The 18,584-nt window shown below is 46.4% G+C and overlaps 1 protein-coding gene across 1 annotated transcript; it reads right to left on the bottom strand.

Moving 5' to 3' along the window:
- Window positions 1-7,651: 7,651 nt before the first annotated feature.
- Window positions 7,652-9,302, bottom strand: SP5 (Sp5 transcription factor; the record flags this gene model as incomplete). The annotated part of the gene is made up of 2 exons (XM_080621320.1): window positions 7,652-8,704; window positions 9,252-9,302. 2 exons carry the CDS (start codon window positions 9,300-9,302, stop codon window positions 7,652-7,654), a joined length of 1,104 nt encoding a protein of 367 aa, XP_080477446.1.
- Window positions 9,303-18,584: the final 9,282 nt, after the last annotated feature.

Here is an 18,584-nt window from a genome sequence, read left to right as displayed (position 1 = left end):
TACAGTTCCAGTGTTTACAATTAACTGAGCTGCTCTGGCCAGTTTCATGTAGTGTTACAGAGAACCTACTTCTCCTAACAAGATTGCTCACAGTTCTGGTCTCTAACTTAACTATTCAAGCAGTGAACATAGCCTCGATTACAGTACTTTGCAAGTAGTTTCTCAGCATCATTATACAATTTATTCAAGCATTTGATTAAGAAGCTCAGACATAGCCTTAGGTCTCATGTAGGCACATAAGAAGATTTGGTTAATATTTTTGAAAATATAGAAGTGTAATCTTTGCCCGCTTAAAACTATTTCAGTTCCTTCAGAGCAAGTTAACAGAAAGAAATCAGTAGAGTCACACTGCTGAAGGATCAGGTAATGCTGAGAAGAACAGGCCTCCTATATTGGGCTACTAAGGTGAGCAAGCAGTGTTCAATAACATGCAAAGAAAGCAGATGTCAAGTGTTTGGCTGTTCTTTGCAGGATTCAACAAAAGCAAACTATTCCTCATCAGAAGGAAAGCAAATTATTTAGACGTGAGGAGAAGAAATGAAGTAATTTCCATGCTCCTTTGGGATTAACATACAGTAGCTGAGACCACCTGACATTCTCAGGGCTGTGTTCTCTTTCCTGGCTCATCTTTAATGAGTGAATAGAGCACATTTTCCTTTCTCTTCTTCACATGTGCATCCTAGAGTTCTGGAGAGCTGTCTAAAATAAGGGGGAATGTGGCAGCATGACTGACATCTCGTTTCCATACAGATGAGAGATCTGCATGTGGAGATCACAGGCACGCCATCTGATCCCGAATAAAGCATGTGGGGTATGACCTCAAGTGAAGATACAGGCTTTGGTCTAATAAAATTTCTTTTAACCTGCTTTGTAATTAGAGCCTGTATTGAAAGCGTGCTCTGTGATGGCTGGTTCATGTTAAAAAGGAAAATGAAAAATGTTTTGGAGTAGTATATTAGATAATACTGTAACTTTGTTTAACCTGCTCAGTACTGCTCCAAGAACAGGGCTTGCAGATAATAGGAATATATTGTTTTTGCAGACAACCCTACCATTTAAAAACAAAAAACCCATAGGCACACACTATTGTTTCTGATTAAGCTAGCAATGTGGGTATTTGTAAATAGAAACCTTTAATTTGTGAAAAGTATCACAGTTTATGTCGTTTGAGTATTAATTTTCATTTAAAACATAAATATCTTCTAAAAAAAAAAAAAAAGATGTTTTTCTTATTTTTCCTTTTCCCTCTTAAGGTTTCTTCTATTCTAAATGCTATGGTGACGCAATACTCAGTTCAGGACATCTCAGTCACTGTCATTGTTAAAGTCTGTGATTCAGTGGCAACTGGAAATTACAGATGTAAAAAAATATTGCTTTTTATGATGGCACAGTGTGACAGGAAGGGCAAATGATGGTGTTGCCTGAAGTGAGTTACCTGCTCAATACTGGCATCAATCACCAGCAAAAGCTGGTGATTGATGCCCTGGAGGAGGGGTATTAGATGAGCTAGATGGAGGTTCCTACCTTGAGGCAAAGGCTACATTACATTGTTAGGCTAGAGAGAACAATTAAGTGCAAAGCATAAAAAGTCTGTGCTCACCTGAGGACAAGGTAAACCAGGCTTCGACCACATGCTGCTGCAGGTACAATTGTGACAATCATGGGGGATAAAAAAACCCTAACCCTTAACTGAGACATCTGCACTGGCAGAAGACTACACTGTAGATGCAGCAGGACAGATAAGACAGCTCTTTTGCTGATATAACTTCTTTTTTACTCTGGAGGAGGGGAGGCAGAAGTGGAGGAGAGGAATGGTCACTATGATGATGCACAGATTAAAATGGCTTCTAGTATACAATATTCTTACGCTGGTAAACTGTTCCTTGCTTAGGCAGACTCAAATGGCATCAGACATCAAAAACTGGATTATGATGATTTGTTAGTTCAGTTAGATGAAATTCTAGCTTTTACCACTCCCGAGAGAACTCTGAACCTATACAGACTCTGTCCAAGGCCTCTGTACCATTAAAGTGCACACTTACTCAGAGAGTAGTGACTCAATTCACACCTCAGTATACACTCGTCACCTCAAGAGTTCCTGGCCACCAAAGTTCAGTACATTGCAGGGTGGGATTCATCACACAGCCATCTAAAGAGGAGATAGACCCCTGCTATGTTCCTACACGCCCTTGAGTGGATGACCATAACCTTTCTCAGTGAGCACACAGAATCTGTACACAGCCTCTGGTTGAGCTCCTGTTTACATGGATAAGCAGGGATGTAACCCCCAGACCTGGGTCAGGGACATGCTGGGATTTTGTGTGTACTTAAGTAAATGTGTACCCCAAAAAAGTTAAGAGATGATGAGAAGAAAAACAGGATTGATGGCCTTCAGGTTAAAGGCCAAATCCCACTATCCATGATCTCCCACTGACCTGTCACAGTCACAAGGTCAAGATACATGTTTTCTTTATCCATAATGAAACACCTATATGACTTCAAATCAGCTGGGAGTAAATATTAACAGGGAATAAAACCCATAAACAAATTTAAAAGAACCTTTTAAATTAAACAAATTTAAAAGAACCTTTTAAATTAAACAAATTTAAAAGAATTAACACATTTCTGCTGATTTTCTCTGGTCAGGACCATTCACTCATGGTCTTGGATCCTTCTTCTCCGAGTTGCACATTAACACTTCCCTGAAAATTGTGAGCCTTGCTGATTGCCGAACACTTCCAGCTCCTTGGAGGCCTGGATGCTGTTTAAATGCAAAGTTATTGAAGATACTTGCTAGGCAATCAGAGGAAAGCTTTGGTTTCAGGTTCAGTATTCTTGAAGACTTAGGGAGCTTGTTTGGTAAGTATTTGTAAAAATAGTTTTGTAGGAAAATCTAAGAGGTCTTTGAGTTGACTCCATTCTGTGCCACAGCAGCAGACCCACATCTTTACCAGAGGATTCACAAGAACCTCATAAAAAGTGTAAAATAATTGGAGAAACTAAGAAAGAGAAAAAAAGATTCTATAGCAAACCGTAAGATCTGACAGTAACTTGGCATGATACTTTTGTTCCTCAGCACTCAGAAAGGGGATAAGGTGACAAAATCTATTAAATTTTACAAGGCTTTTTTAAAAGTGCCTCGGTAATTGTGCAAGTAATTGCATAGAGATACAAATTTACCCTATTTTTGAACTTTTGAGTGGTCTGCTAAAATCCCTGAATATCACTGAACAGTAACATGTATCTTTTCCAAGAATTTCAAGACATCAGCATTCTAAATTCCGTCTTTCTTCAGTATTCAAGACTAGTATTAGATACAGGTGAGAATTTACAAACTGAAACAGTTAAGTTGTAGTTACTTTAAAACTTAATGCAATCTCTCTGCAAATAATTTCAGATTAAATATTTCTTTTAAGAATTACATCTATAATTTAGTATGGAGGAAGTACATGACAATGGTTTTAGGAAGGACATCTAATTAAAAAAATGATCGTATATTTCTATAATACTAGATGAAGAGATATGAAACATAACTTTATAAATTTGTTGGATTATTGCAATGCCAGTCTAGTCTGTCAGGACGAAGAGGTTAAAGTGGGTTAAAATCTGATTCTATTTGGCCCTTAACTAAAAAATAACTATATTAACATGCTAAAAAAACCCCAAACATCTATTTGAAGAACATTTATATATATATATATATATGTATATAATCTTACCTGCTTAAAAGTTTGTCCAAGTGTGAAAGTCACTTTTCAACACAGAAAAAGTGCCAAATCTGAAGTTTCTAAACCATTTCCCTATATTTTGGTAGATTAATTAATTTGAATTAACCACAAGATTAATTAGTTTATATGATGTGTCGATTATACCAATGACATTTAAGATTTAAAATTCAGAAAAGCATTGACCTTGAGTGGCATATGTACTCAAAATATATAATTAAAAAGAATATTAATCATTTAATTTTATAAAATGAACAGCTGTTCTAGTTGATTGGAAACAGCTAAAAGTGTAAAATGTATTTTATGAATGCAAAATTAAAAGTTAATTTTGTTATAGAGTGCAATCTGCCAACTAGAAATAAATTCTTGAGATGTAAGCAATATATTTTTGTAACGCTCTACCCATACACCAGAAAGGTCACATGTATATTTAAATGCCATATTACTATAAAAGTTTAATGATTTCAATTGAAAAGCTATCATATGATTTAGCTATTTAGAGATGAATATGAAACAGCTATGATGGATATGTCCTCTTTTCCAAAGAACTATTCAAAAGCTTTAGACAGAAATAATGTTTCATTAAACATTTTTAATACATTCTAAACTGTTACTTTTACTTACCTGGTGTCATAAATCCCTAGTTTTCTTTTTTCTTTTTTTTTTTTTTTTTTTGGTAGTAATCTCATAGATTAAGATTCTCACTGGCATTTGCTATCATGGGCCTTCACTTACATGCATTTTTCTATCATTATAGGTATTAAACTAATTTTCATAGAATCATGGAATGGTTCGGGTTGGAGGGGACCTTAAAGACCATATCCTTCCACCCTCCCTGCCATAGGCAGGGACACTTTCCTGCTAGTACCTTTCGCCTGTACTTATTTTTAAGCTCTGCACTTTTATGCTTTAAAAGTGGTTATTATACAGATATCATGCAAGGTACAAGGCCACAACGTGGCACTGCTTTTTTCGTGGGTTTTTTTTGTGTGTGTGTTTTTCTGTTGTTTTCGTTTTTTTTAATTAGGTATCAAAACTCCCTTGGCATGGTGCTGACATTGTCTGTGCTATGGTCTTTTGTTTAAAACCTAAATTACTTGCAGACTTATACTTAAACGACTAGTAGAACTTTCAGTACAATTCGTGTCTTGAGGAATGAGTAAGAACCCAAAATAGTCTGATGGTACCAGACAACATAGATGCTGAGTAAATTCAGTTTATCAATCCAGTTGGAGAAAAATCTTTCCATAATGATCCATCTCAGAAGCCATTACATCTACAATTATCAAACTATTTTCTGATAGTTATATCTGCTCTGATAGGAATGGTTCTCTAGTTCTTAGTCAAGCTAAATTTGTGCCAGAAACCTCCATTGCTTCAGCTCACCTTAATAGTTCTTGATTTGGCACTTACTTAGCAGTGAAAAGCCATTACTGTGTGGCAACATCCCAGTCCATAATTCTATCCTGTAACTGGACCTTTCATATTCTGGGAGACTGTTGTTTCCCCTCTATTGTTATCAATAAAAGCACTGTCAATTTTAAGCAGGTCTGATGTGAAAACAGAATTGAAAGACTATTTAGGGAAACAAACCCTCTTTTAAAGTAGTCCTAAATTCTGTAACATTACATTCTTAATGTAACTTAATATCAAAGAAAGGAAGCAGGTTGACACTCCATGCCATGAAACCTTTAAAAAAGCAGAAACATTACCTTACTCCTGATGGCACATTTAAATCATATGTCAGTAGTAAACAGGATGTGCTTTTGTCTCAGAGACTTTCTTGAACAAGGACTTCTGGATCAGATCCTTTAGTTATTTCTTGTATTGCTGTCACTCACTCTGGAACATTAAAGGTATCTTCTACTTAATATCCTTCAACAATATGCTTCTAGAGCCTAAATATTTGGCAAAATAATGCTAACCAATGAAACTAAACATGTTTCTCGCAAGGCTTTCTGTAACAGGACAGGTTATAGAAGATTCTTCACTAGTAAAGAGGATAGCTGCCTGGTTATTAATTTAATCAGTTGACCTCAAGAATATGGTGTGAGAAATTAATTCAGAATCACAACCACTAAAATATTGTTGAGGAGCTGTACCATGGTAACTGTCCATTAACTTCTCCTTATTTCAGAAGTGAGGGTTCCAGTGGTATTGTCTCATTATTTCCTGAGAGAATAGATTCCTGGCAGCATTTGACATACATACAAACACTCAGTTTTACACCTCTGTCATGACATTTATCGAGCTGCTGCTTTTCCCGTTTCAGAAGTCCATGGCAAAGCACATCTGTATTGTTATGATTGTGCTGAAGCTTATTTGACAACTGCCACCAGAGGAACCCATCTGAGGCTAGAATGGTTCTGGATTAGTCCCAGTGAAGTTTTGATGGCAGTTTTTATCTGGTTGTCTCATTTGGTAACCAGAAAATAAAGCTGACTTGGCAAAAATAAGGAGCAAACAACAAATTCTCTATGTTAAAATGCAAAAGTTAGCAAATGACTAATCAGGTTCCCAAATTGTTTGTTCCATAAAAATTGCAGTAAAAAAAAAAAAAAAAAAAAAAAAAAAAAAAAAAAGGAAAAGAAAAGGGGAACTCCCTACAGTAAAAAAAGTCATTATTTTAAAAGAAACTTGCCAAAACGAATGTATGACTAAACTCATACTTACATGATGCCTACTGAGACATAAGGAAACCGAAAAGCCGTTACCATTTACCAAGTACTTTTAAATACAGTTTTGTGCCAGCAGCTTCCCTTGTGCAGGGGAGTGACTGCTATTTCCTCACACTGGGAGAATAAGTGTCTTACCCTAAAATTCTGTGATTTTACAGTAAGTTAACACACGGAAAGCGTATTTCAGCTGTGCTATGCCACAGACAGCTTGAGGCTGGGCATGGCTGGTTGTCACAGGCCCTGTGGGCTGGCTCTCTCTGAGAAGGGGCATTTATGTCTATATTGCAGCCCGTAGTACTTGACCTGTACATTCACTGTCAATGTCGGCACCATGGTACCATACGTTTCTCTTTTCTCTCACGCCTTCATGTGTAGAAAACAAAATATTGGCAATAACTAAACCCAACCTACCCAAAACCCCCAAACCAACCGGCCAGCACCAGTCCGAAGAAGCCAGGGGATTTTAAGGTTGTTTACGGTGAGCAGCTCACAGGTCCCCGTGCGCTGAGCTCCGCCTAGCTTCACCGCGGCGGTGGAACCGGACCCTTCCCGCGGCCACCTCAGGGCCCGCCGCAGCCCCAGCGGGAAGTGGCGGGAAGCGCGCGGCGGGGCCCAGCGCTTTGCTGGCGGGGACAGGGAGCGGCCCTCGGGACGCTCGAATGAAACCGGCGCGGCGGGACCTCCCCTGCGTGACCCCAGTGATAACGTGTTTATTTCGCGCTGCAGTCGCGGGTCACTTTACAGAGACATCTCATGCTGGAGCCCCCCAAGGGGCCGAGGACGAGGAGAGGGACACCGGTATTCAAACAGAACTATTAAATAACCTGTACACAAAACTTCAGTCTTTTACCCTGAAAGCGCCGAGGGCCGGGCCTCGGCGTGGCCGGGCCGACGCTACCGACCCACCCCCGGGCGCCTGCAAGCCCCGACCACGGAGGCGGCGGCCGCGGCCTCCCCTCAGCTTCGCCCGGGTTCCTCAGGGGCGGGGAGGGTGCCTGTCCCGGGACGACGATGCGCGGCGGAGGCGGACCCGGGCCCTACGATCGTCCAGTCCCGGTCCTGAGGGTCCCGGCGCCGCCCGTAGTCGAGCTCCCGCTCGCTGGACCCGACGCGAGTGAGAGAGCCGGCTGCCCTGCCCCCGGCTGCGGGGCTCCCTTAGCTCGGGTCCCCGCTGCGCCTCGTCTTGGCCCGCAGGTGCGGCGGCGGCGTCAGCCAGTCCCGGCCCGCTCCCTCCCCGCTGCCCGGCGGTCACAGGTCGCGGCCCTCCTCCCGCTTGACGCCGTCCGCCGCTGACTTGAGCTTCTTGTTCTGGTGGGTCTTGACATGCTTGGCCAGGTGGTCGCTGCGCATGAAGCGCTTCCCGCACTCGGGACAGACGAAGCGCTTCTCGCCCGTGTGAGTCCGCAGGTGCCGCTGCAGCTCGTCGGAGCGGGTGAAGCTCTTCCCGCAGAAGAGCCAGTTGCAGACGAAGGGCCGCTCGCCCGTGTGCCAGCGCAGGTGCGCCTTCAGGTGCGAGGTCTTGCCGTAGACCTTCCCGCAGCCGGGGATGTGGCAGATGTGCTGCTTCTTCTTGCCCGGCTCCGCCTCCGGGGCGCTGCCCGCGGCCGACTGGCAGTTGGGGCAGCGGCAGCGGCGGCACCTCCTGGCCGTGGCCGCCAGGGGAGACTTGGTCTGCAGCAGGGCGGCGATCTGCGTCTGGTACTGGGCGAAGTCCGAGTGACCCAGAACCAGGCTCCGCGGCAGCGCCGCGGCAGCGGGGAAGCGGTGGCCGCAACTGCCCGGAGCGCCGGCCTGCTGGATGCTCCACCAGGGGATGTCCTCGGGCGGCGGGTTGGGAGAGAGCTGCCGGCATGGCTGAGCGGGAGGCAGCAGGTTGGAGTAGCCGGGAGGCAGCGCGGCCTGGGCGGCGTAGGGGACGTATGCGGGGGGGCAGCTGGAGGGCAGGGCGGCCATGGAAGAGGGCAGCATCTTGACGGGGGAGAACTCGTACGGGTAGGAGGGGTCCGCCGGGGGGGTGAGAGGCAGTTCGTGCGCGCCCCCGAAGGAGGGCTGCAGATGGTTCTTCTGAGGGGTCAGCCCCAGGCTCGGGTGCGGCGGCGGCAGCCCCCCCGGGGAGTGCGCCGGCATCTCGCCGCTCCACGGGTGGAAGATCCTGGAGGGGGATCCCAGGGTCGGGTCGTAGGAGACCTGCAGGAAGTCCGAGGGCGCTGCTCCCGGCTGTCCGATCCGGCTACAGGTGGCGGCCAGAAGAGCCAGGGGCGAGTGCTTGGCCAAGTCTGGGGAGGCGCTGGGGGTGCGGTCCTGCGCGGGAGCGGGAGGGAAGGAGGGAGGATGAAGAGCGCGTTACTCGCAGCCCGCCGCCGCCCCGCGGGAGCAGTCGCGCCGCCCGCAGGAAACTTTGCGCGCCCCTGCCCGCGGGCTGCCCGAGCCGCGCCACAGCTCCCGCGACTGGCAAACTTTCCCAAAACAGCGAGCGCCGGACGGCCAGGACGGGCCCGGCCCCCCCGCCCCGCCCAGAGACCGGTCCTGCCTGCGGCCGGTACAGCTGGCCCCGCCGCCTCTCCTGGATTGGGGGCACCGGGAAAGGGGCCGCTACGGGAAGGGGGCAGCCCCTGGACCGCGCTGACCCACCCGGCTCCGGGACGGGGCCTGGAGTTACCGCCGGGCAGCTGGTGGGCGAGCGAAGTTGCCAGCCCAAGATGCCGGGCTTCTCACCCCGGGGTCCCTGCCTACCTCTCCCGAGCCGCCGGCGGGTGAAGCCCAGGGAGGGAGGCAGCAGGCGCCGGCTGTCCCCGGCAACGCGGTTCACACCCGTGGAGCCGGCCCGGTCCCGGGCGCGGGTACTGACCTGGAGGAAAGCCTGGAGGGAGTCGTTCCGGAGGACGGCCACGGCGGCCATGGCTACTGGGCCCGGGGCGAAGGGAAGGTGCCGGGGCACCGCCGAGGCATGGGGACGCCGAAGGGAAGACGAGGAGCTGCCCAGTTTCTTTCTCCCTCTCTCTCTCCCTCTGTCTCCTCTCCCCTTCCCTCTGATCTCTTCGCCTTCGTGCCAGTCCCACCCCCCCTCGCTGCGCGATCTCCGCGGACTGTCTGACTGCACCAGGATCACCTCCAAGAATTTGATAAGGACTTTGCTGGGCCGCCAACCAGTCAGAGGGAAGATTTATGGCTTTGAAGTTTGCCGCTACCCAATCATCAAAGAATAGCGGCTCTTTCAGAAGCGAAAGCAAATCCTTTGAATCCACAAAGCTCCTATGGTGTGTTTGTTGGTCTGGATAAAAGAACTGATTATTAGGGGGGATGGGAAGGGAGGAGATAAAGGCGGGACAATTAATGAAGTAATCACTATGTGGGAAATGTATATACACAAATAATTGGATTTTCTTGATCAAAGGACCCCTTACCGCCTGGAGACCCTCGCATTGGACGTGCCATACACAAGACACTGGATCCCCGCTCTAGTCCCCCTTTTTTCCTTACTTTCCTTTTTTTTTCTTCCTTTTTCTTTTTTTTTTTTTTTTTTTTTTTTTTTCCAATTAAGGATTTGTGGCAGAGCCCTGAAGTGACAGCGTGTCTTTGTTATCGCCCGAGTAATCTGCCCCCGGATTACTCTGATAGTGTTTAATGACTCCAAGTAACAGGAGCACAGCGGGTTCACCTGATCGGGGCTGGTCGATCCCAGCCGTAAAACTTCCCAGGAGTAATTGTCGGCAGTTCCTCCCCGCTCCCTCCCTCCTTGCTCCCGCCCTTCCCCCGCGGCTGGGGGATATGCCTTCGGTGTGACTCCGCGAACACCCGCGCAGTTTCCCTTCTGGTCTCCGGTTTTTGTTTCGCGTCGCTCTGCGGCGCTACTTACCGGAGCCCCCGCCGGGTAACGCGGGGCCGGGCTGGGAGGCGGGACGGGGGGGTGCCACTGGCAGCAAGGACCCCCGCGGGCAGACACACGGGCCGACCAGCCGCCAACAGACCGAACGGGAAAGTTTCCTCTTCCCTAGAGGGAGCCGGGTGTGAAACACGTAATTTCTTTAAACGAAGGCAGGAGTCTCTCCTGACAGCGTTCTTTGGGTACGAATGTGTGCCCGCGGTGGCTGGGGGCTGTGCCCGGCGGCCCTGGCGAGCCTGCCTGGCCTAGGCAAGGGTGAGAACGGGGCTGAAGGCTCCTCGGAGCACGGGCAGTATTGGCGGGTTGCTGCGTCCACCCTCTCGTCCACCTCCTGACACAAAGCCATAAAACTCGGCCCTGAGAGCTGTGCTCCCTCACCCCTCACTTTTCGGCCTATGTATATGGACACACACGTGTGTGTCTGAAGAATCCAGCCCGCTTTTCCTCGGACCGCCGGAGAGGCTATATCCCCAGTCAGCACCACCAAGCACATCTGGGTCATAGCTCCCGCGGCCCGCTCGGCAGCATGCTCTGCTCCTCGCCGCTTCCCCATCTGCTCTGGGGCCGTCGCAAACGTGTAAGCCGGCGCGTTTGGCCAGGTACCAGGCGAGGACGTGCAGCTCTGCCGTGGGGAGGGGTTGTCCCTTCGGGCAGATGCTGACTGGCTCTGGTGCTCTGGGGCTGTTTGCCCAGGTAACTCGATCCTCCCCGCAGTCGCCGGGTTCAATTGTATTCGCACCGCCACTGAAGCCTCTTTAAACGCCAGCACACAGAGATCTTTATCTGGCTTTCCTGTAGAAACAATCACTGTCCCCTCAAAGACTTTCAAGAGTTGTAGGGCTTGAATTAGATCGGTTTCTTTGAAGGGATTAAAGTGCCAAGTCCTCTCCCACGGCTCCATATTGAGTCCTGGGGAGAAGTAAAAGCCCGACGCCGTGTAACACTGATCCCCTACGCAGCAGCCACTTCAAGCTCTCCCCATGTGCCAGGCTTCACCAGGTCGGCACCAGACAGAATAGCGCTCTGCACCCAGCGGTTTTACCGTGCAGTGGCCGGTTAAAAGTGGCTCGCCGCGGCCGCAGCAGCAAGGTGCGAGGCTGAGGCAGCAGGTCCCTACCTGACCGCGCGGCCCAGCACCTGCACCCGGCCCCGCAGGTGCGCGATGCTCGGGGACCGCGTCGCCTCCACACGGGAAGGGACGGGACATGGCAGGCAGCGCACGACAGCGGGAACACCCCGCACCCCCCCGCCCTCAGCCGTCGGCTGCCCCGGGATCCCCGGCAGAGTTCCATCCGCGCCACTGGGGTCGTCCCGGGCAGAGGCGCGCTCCCTTCCTGCCGCGCCTGGGCAGCAGTAGCCCGGGGAGACCCCTCCGCGGGAACCCCGACCCGCATCTCCGCTGCCTGGAGCAGCAATAACCTGCCAGGCGAGCGGAACGGCAGAGCTCGTCCTTGCATCGTCCCTAAACTTCTGCATCCCCACAGCCGTGCCAACCTGGGATTCCTACGAGGTGTCTGATTTAATTCCTAACTCAAAGTTTGTTAATTCGTTTTATCTAATAATTGCCGAGAGAGCAATCTGAACAATATTTATAAACGAAATGAGAGTGGATAGGAGAGTTCAGAGAGACACTGAACACCTCCCGGCTCCCCCCAATCCTTAAGGTATGTTATTTCCTAGTTATCTCGATGAACCCAAATGAACTGTCATGTTACAAAAGAGTTAGTGGAAAGTTGGGTAAGTTTCTATGCAGACGCCACACTACAAATGCCATAAATCTGCAGCCAAGAAAGCACATTGCTTAAAAATCGAGAATAATTTCTCATTTCTGGAAGAAACCAATGGGCTGAATAATGAAACGTTGCAGTCATAATTTTCCGTACAAATAATTAGTGTTCAAACTCAGAACATTTCAGTCTTCTGAAATGTATTCTTAATGAAGTGATGTTCAGGGCTGTCATTAAAAATGCAGGGCTGGAAGATCAAAGTACAATATTTATTTTAGAAATTTGTTTCAGTTATCAGGAGATACAGGTATCAAGGCCAAGTGTCAATTCAGTTACACAAAGCACTGTTTCCATGAGAAATGGGCTGCCTCTACATCCTACTGTCAAGCGAGGAGGCACCAGCGCTGAGGAGCGGCGCCCGGGCCGGGCAGGAGCTCCCGGCGGGGAGCTCCCTGCCGCAGCCCCATTCTGGCCGCAGCGCAGGGGAACGGTCCCCACCGACGGGGCCACGGGAGCCGGAGCGGCGCTGGGGCCAGCCGGGGAGGCTGCGGCAGCGCCGCCGGGGCCGCCCTATCCCGGCCTGGACGCAAGAAGAGCTCCAGCCCAGGTGCGGAGCGGCCCCCGCCTGCTCTGGCGCTATCTCCACCACGGAAACCGATCAGCAGGCACCGGGCCAGAAGGATTCAGGCTGCGGTGGGCTGGATGGGAACGGGTGATTTCAGGGCAGTGGACATAAAACATGAGGCACCATCACCACCTTCACGGACAGGTGCCTTCAAAACCAGGATTTTTCAAATTCTGGTATCCCAGAGTGCCTGTCCCACTGTGCAAGGGCTTTCTGGACTCTGATTTGAACAACGGTAGCAGAGAAAAAAATACTTGGGAATGAGAGAAGTGCCAGTGATCCCCTCTATGGTCTCCACTGTGCCTCTGCCCCCTAGGCCCCCAGCACTCTATCCTGGAGCCTAACTCAGAGCCTGTCCCAGTGTCAGCTCACACTAACATGTGAACCCAAGGACTCACCACCCCCCCTCTTATGACACTCCAGTACCCCCCAAGACCTTTTCATTCCCCTGCCATGAATCCCCCAGTCCCTCAGCTCTTCCAGGACAGCCAGGAATGACCCTGGGAGCCTGGATGAGCTCTAGACACATCCTGCCCCCAGTTTGAGGATCTGAGGCTGCCTTAAATGAAATAGTGTTCTTTTAGCAGTAGTGAAAAGGGATCAAAACAAGAGCTTTCTTAAGTGAACAGCTGCATTAACGTTCAGCCAAGCCTCCTAGTTCTCCACGAGAGTGTGGCAGGCTTTAAACCTGAACAGGCTTCAGATAAGCTTGCTCAAAAGGCAGAGCTCTCACACCATCCCCCATTCTATCTGGTTTAAACCCTTACTAAAAGAGACCATCTATCCACAGCAGCAAGAATTTTCACCAGAAAGTAAATTAACCCATGTATATAGCTCCAACTACATGTAGTCGTACTGCCAAAAGTTCTGAGTTATGTGCCATTAATATTACTATTATTTTCTTCAGCATATTCACATTTTTACAGAAGCAACATCTCTGGCATAGTAATAGAGTCACCAGTTGATGTTTTTAACACACAAGTTTATATGGTTTGTTTATTGGCTTCAGATTACCAGCAAACAGTTTTAACAAAATTGTATCCCCTAAGTTTTATCAGAGTTTAATTGAACATCAGTAGACGAAAATAAAAGGATTAAAAGCTGTTACACCACCTCCTGCATTTTTCTGTGCATAAAGGAAAAACAAAACCCTAGACAAGATCAGCACATGCAAAAGCATAGTTAGGATTTAAAGGCTTGCCTCAACATTTCCCAGTCTAGGTGTGGATTTCACAAAGATTAATAGAAGATTTCCCAAACCTCTGAAAGCTAAGCTGCCCTTAAAGAAAAGTAGAACAAATTTTATGCCTCACAACAGTTTTACTGCCTGTTGTCAAAGTTTTAAATATCTGAATGTATTCATCTTCTTCTCCTTCCTTGGCTGGCCCTTTGTGACTCCTCCTCCTGTCCTGGGGAACACTGGTGAACATTTTTGGATACACTTCCTCCCCTTGCTTCCATACTTTAAAAAGGAGTCAGACTCTTAACTATATCCATATTGAAAGTGTTATTTTTGGCTCCACTTTGAATGCCTGGGACACCTTTAAGTTCAAAATGATCATTTTGAACTCTGGAAACGCCTTTCTGCCTCTGGCATACACGGCTGCACTTTCTTCACCCCTAATAGCTAGAAAAGGACGTCTAAAAAATGAAAAGCAAGCCAAGACTCTGGTGAGTATATGAAAAGGATCTGCCGTGTGCACCCTGCTTGTCCTTTCATTGTGGGAAACATTAGGTAAAAAAAGCCTGTATTTTTGGTTGAATGCATTTGTTTCGGGAACACTGGATGGGAACCTTTTATTTTATGAGTACAGATACATACAGCCACTCTTTTCTTGAATTGTAATTATTCAGTATGGAATGAAAAGGTAATTAAACTGTTATTTGTCTCCTTTAAACTACAGGAAGTATATTATCAAAAACCTGGGTCCCATGGTCATTAATTTTAGTTACTCATTATATTTATTGACAAATTAAACAGCTGTCTGTGTCTATACTGTGTTAAAACTGGCAACAGCACAAAGTTTGGCCAGAATGATCATTGTTCAACCTACACATAAATATTGGGTGATCATATGGCTGCCACATTGCTATTGATTTGGCTGAATGGATTAATCCCACACTGTAAAAATACACCTGTTACTTAATGAATTTGTGCTGTAATTTTATAACATTTTGGTACAGAAAAGATTAAGTATTTTCTAATGACAATCTTTTTCAATATTTCAATATTTCACTTTTGAAACAGCCCATTCTTCAAGGATTAGTGAACAAGAGTATATAAAAAAATCCATTATATTTCTTACAAAATGTAAGTGCTCTACACAAGGTGCTCTTGTATATATACAAGGTGCTCTATACAAGGTGCTCTTCAACAACTCCTCTTTAGCTGAGGGGAAAAAAAAAAGAGGAGGAAAAATCTCAACAGTGAGCTTGTGAGGGTCAAAACAGGGACACAGATATGGGACATGGCTGTGGCATTGCCGGTGTGTTGAGTAAAAGATACTGTCTTCACACCAAGGGAAATAAATAATCTGAAAACCCTCCCTAGAGACCCTCTGTGTATAATGGTTTTGAGGTAGCTTGTTCTGACCGCTTTTCCAATGCATACATATTGGTGAAAGGCAGTCAGTGCTCCTTGTGCCTATTAGTTATGACACAGGTACGTGCCCCCCAACCTGGGGAGAGTTTTTGAAAGTGACCTAGAAAAGCCAAATTTCTAAATTAAGAGAAGATTTATTTCTCTTTATTTATTAATTTATTTTTTAATGTCAGTCTCCCTGGCTGCTGCCACAGGCCCAGGATCCCAAGGAGGATTGGGGAAAGCCTCAATTACAATTTTCAAATGACTTGACTCTCCTTAGCCAAACATAAAGACTTAAAAACACTGCCCTCTTAGACTGATAGAAAAGTCTTTTCTGGAATGCAGTGGATCATATGTTTCTGTGTCACTTCATACCTTAATGCCGTAAGTGATGCAGAATAATATATAAATAGGTAAATGCATAAACTATGTGAACTATTCAAACACAAATTTGCCCCCTCCAATTCTGAAAATAAAGATTACATAAATAAAATTATACCAAATGCATGCAATGCTTGTATTATGCTTTCCATCCTCACAGCACTGTAGAAATGTCAAGTCATTCTCACTGTACTCTCATGCAGCAGAATCAGCTTTCATCCCCTTCTTTGCAAAGTGAACAACTGTGGCCATACACAAACTGCTCCAGGTTTGGAAAGAGGAGCTCCTTGTCTCAGTCCTGCACACGGACTACTTAAACACTTAAATTGCTCCAGCTCAGCTCAAACCTCAGGAGACGTGGCCAAGGCATGTACCTCCTGCTGGCAGGCTGGCCATGCCAAACCAAAGCAAACAATCCTAATCTGGGAATAAATCACATTTCTCTTCACTCTTCAATCAGCCCCTATTGTTCAGGAGCAAACAGTATGAGCAGCTGTTTGAGACCTCACTTGTGTACAGTTCTGGTGTCCTCAACATAAAAAGGACATGGAAGTGTTGGAACAAGTCCAGAGGAGGGCCACGAGGATGATCAGGGGACTGGAGCACCTCCCATATGGAGACAGGCTGAGAAGGTTGGGACTGTTCAGCCTGGAGAAGAGAAGGCTGCGTGGAGACCTCATAGCAGCCTTCCAGTATCTGAAGGGGGCCTATAAGAGTGCTGGTGTGGGACTCTTCATTAGGGACTGTAGTGATAGGATAGTGATAGGACAAGAGGTAATGGGTTAAAACTTACACAGGGAAAGTTTACATTGGGTATAAGGAGAAAGTTCTTTACTGTAAGGGTGGTGAGGCCCTTGAATAATTAAATTATTAAGCAATAATTACATTATTACTGCATAATACAAGCATTGCATACATGAGGCCGAAGGAAGTTGTGAATACTTCATCCCTGACGGTGTTCAAGGCCAGGCTGGACAGAGCCTTGGGTGGCATGGTTTAGTGTGAGGTGTCCCTGCCCATGGCAGGGGGGTTGGAACTAGATGATCTCAAGGTCCTGTCCAACCCTAACTATTCTACGATTCTATGACAAGAAGAGGAGAAAGGAGATTCCTCTCAAAGACAAGGGTGTCAGCATGGCCACGACTCCTGCTCCAGTCTAATGAACAGTGTAATTTTTTTCATACTTCTGGAACCTCTGAAATGAAGGCCAAAAAGAAATTACCTTCAAATGGGTACAGTTTTTGACTTACCTCCCTCAGTAAACCTCGCATCCTTATTTTTCCCACTACATGCAGGAACCCCCCATATTCTACGAGAATGGAGCTGAGACAATCACATATTGCGTATGAAAGGCAGAATGGTCCATCATGAAGGAAAGATAATGAAAAAAAATGGAAATGTATTCTTAGCCTAAATTACCTATGGCTTATGCAGGGGAATGAGAGAGAGGCTACGATGCAGTACTGGGGCTCCAGTCTCCAAATGATACAGCTCTATCACATGAGCCACTTTTAAACCCAAGTAAGTGGATTCAGGGGAAATCTGATTGACAACCACTGACTGCTTCTTCGGAGGCCACACTAAATCACAAAGAACTATTTTCCAAAGTTTTTATCTTAAAATAAGAAAGTCTGGAGAAAATCCAAGTGCAAAGTCATGTCATTTCTTCAGTGCCATCAGACTAACTTTATAAAATGCTGTCATCCTTATTGAAGTATTAGAATATGTCAAAATTCTTATAGAAGTCAGTGGAATTGATGTCTGTAAAAACTGAACCGGGTTCATGGTTTGCTACTTTATTTCACTTCCATCACTACACATGCTAAGTGTACTTGGCACATGGAGCGACTCAGAAAGAAGCTGCTCTATAATGCCAGTGATTCTCTTTAATGAGATGCAGTAATCAGTTGATTTATGAATTTCTCCTGCCTGTTCTCATTTACTTAGCTCTAAACTAAGGATAAGATAATTTGCATTCTGGAAGAAAAACAGAGTTTATAAGAGAACAGAGTAACCCAAATCCCTCTTAAATCAAGTTTTAGAAATGTACACAGTGAGGTTAAACGCAGTCTTAGCAATGAGCATAGCCTTATCTATTAAACTCTACAGCAAAGACTAAAGTATTACAGTTCCAGTTTCATCTAGTTTTCCATACTACTATAGCACTCCCTTATCTCAGGAATTTAATGTAGGAAGAGACAAAACAAACTTCCTGCCTCAGCTTTCTGATACCCCGATGTGGGAGATCCTATGCTGTTAATTTAGATACCATATGCCTCACTGGTCATCAATTCAGTTGCTACTCTCCACTTTATAGCCTTCACAGGGATTTCGATCACGCTATCTATAAAACTAGTCACGTCCTCTGTTTACTGTTGCTCTACCAGACAAGCCCCAGCTGATCAGTATTTTCTTACACATACTTACAAATAGCACAGTTGAGTCAGTTTTGTTTTCTTTTTTGGTATATGCTGCTCCACTATCATTTATACACTATTTGCAGTGCTGAAAGTCAAGAACTGGATACCAGAAGATTAAGGATGTAGGAAAGAGGAGACAGAGCTACACACCGTGAACTAAGACTGCTGGGCAGGTGTATGGAATTGGGAGGGAGCAGCCTGGAGACCAGGACTTTCTTGTCACAGGAAAACTTTATCTCTGCTGACATTCCTGCAGTCCCTTCATCGACCACGACCTGAACTCCTATTCCTGTGTGTTACGGAATGGATACGTTTGATCTCCTTTTCCTGTGTAAGCATCTTGGGAAGGTTAAGAAGCAAAAGGCTAACTCTCTGGGTGGAGAGGCTGGAAAGGTAACCTCTGAGCAGGCATCATGTTAGCGCTGAGACTGGCTGGAATAGCGAAGAATGAGTGTGGCCTCATACATGCCAACAGTGGGGTCACTGGTAATGAGAACACCAAGAAGAATGGAACAGTTCACTCTGCTCTGAGTGATTGATTGGACCTGTTTTCATCTCTGT

Source organism: Psittacula echo (genome assembly GCF_963264785.1).
Source record: "Psittacula echo genome assembly, chromosome: 6".
Taxonomy (NCBI): domain Eukaryota; kingdom Metazoa; phylum Chordata; class Aves; order Psittaciformes; family Psittacidae; genus Psittacula; species Psittacula echo.
Note: the sequence above shows the minus strand (reverse complement) of the source record. Positions and strands in the feature narration are given on the sequence as shown.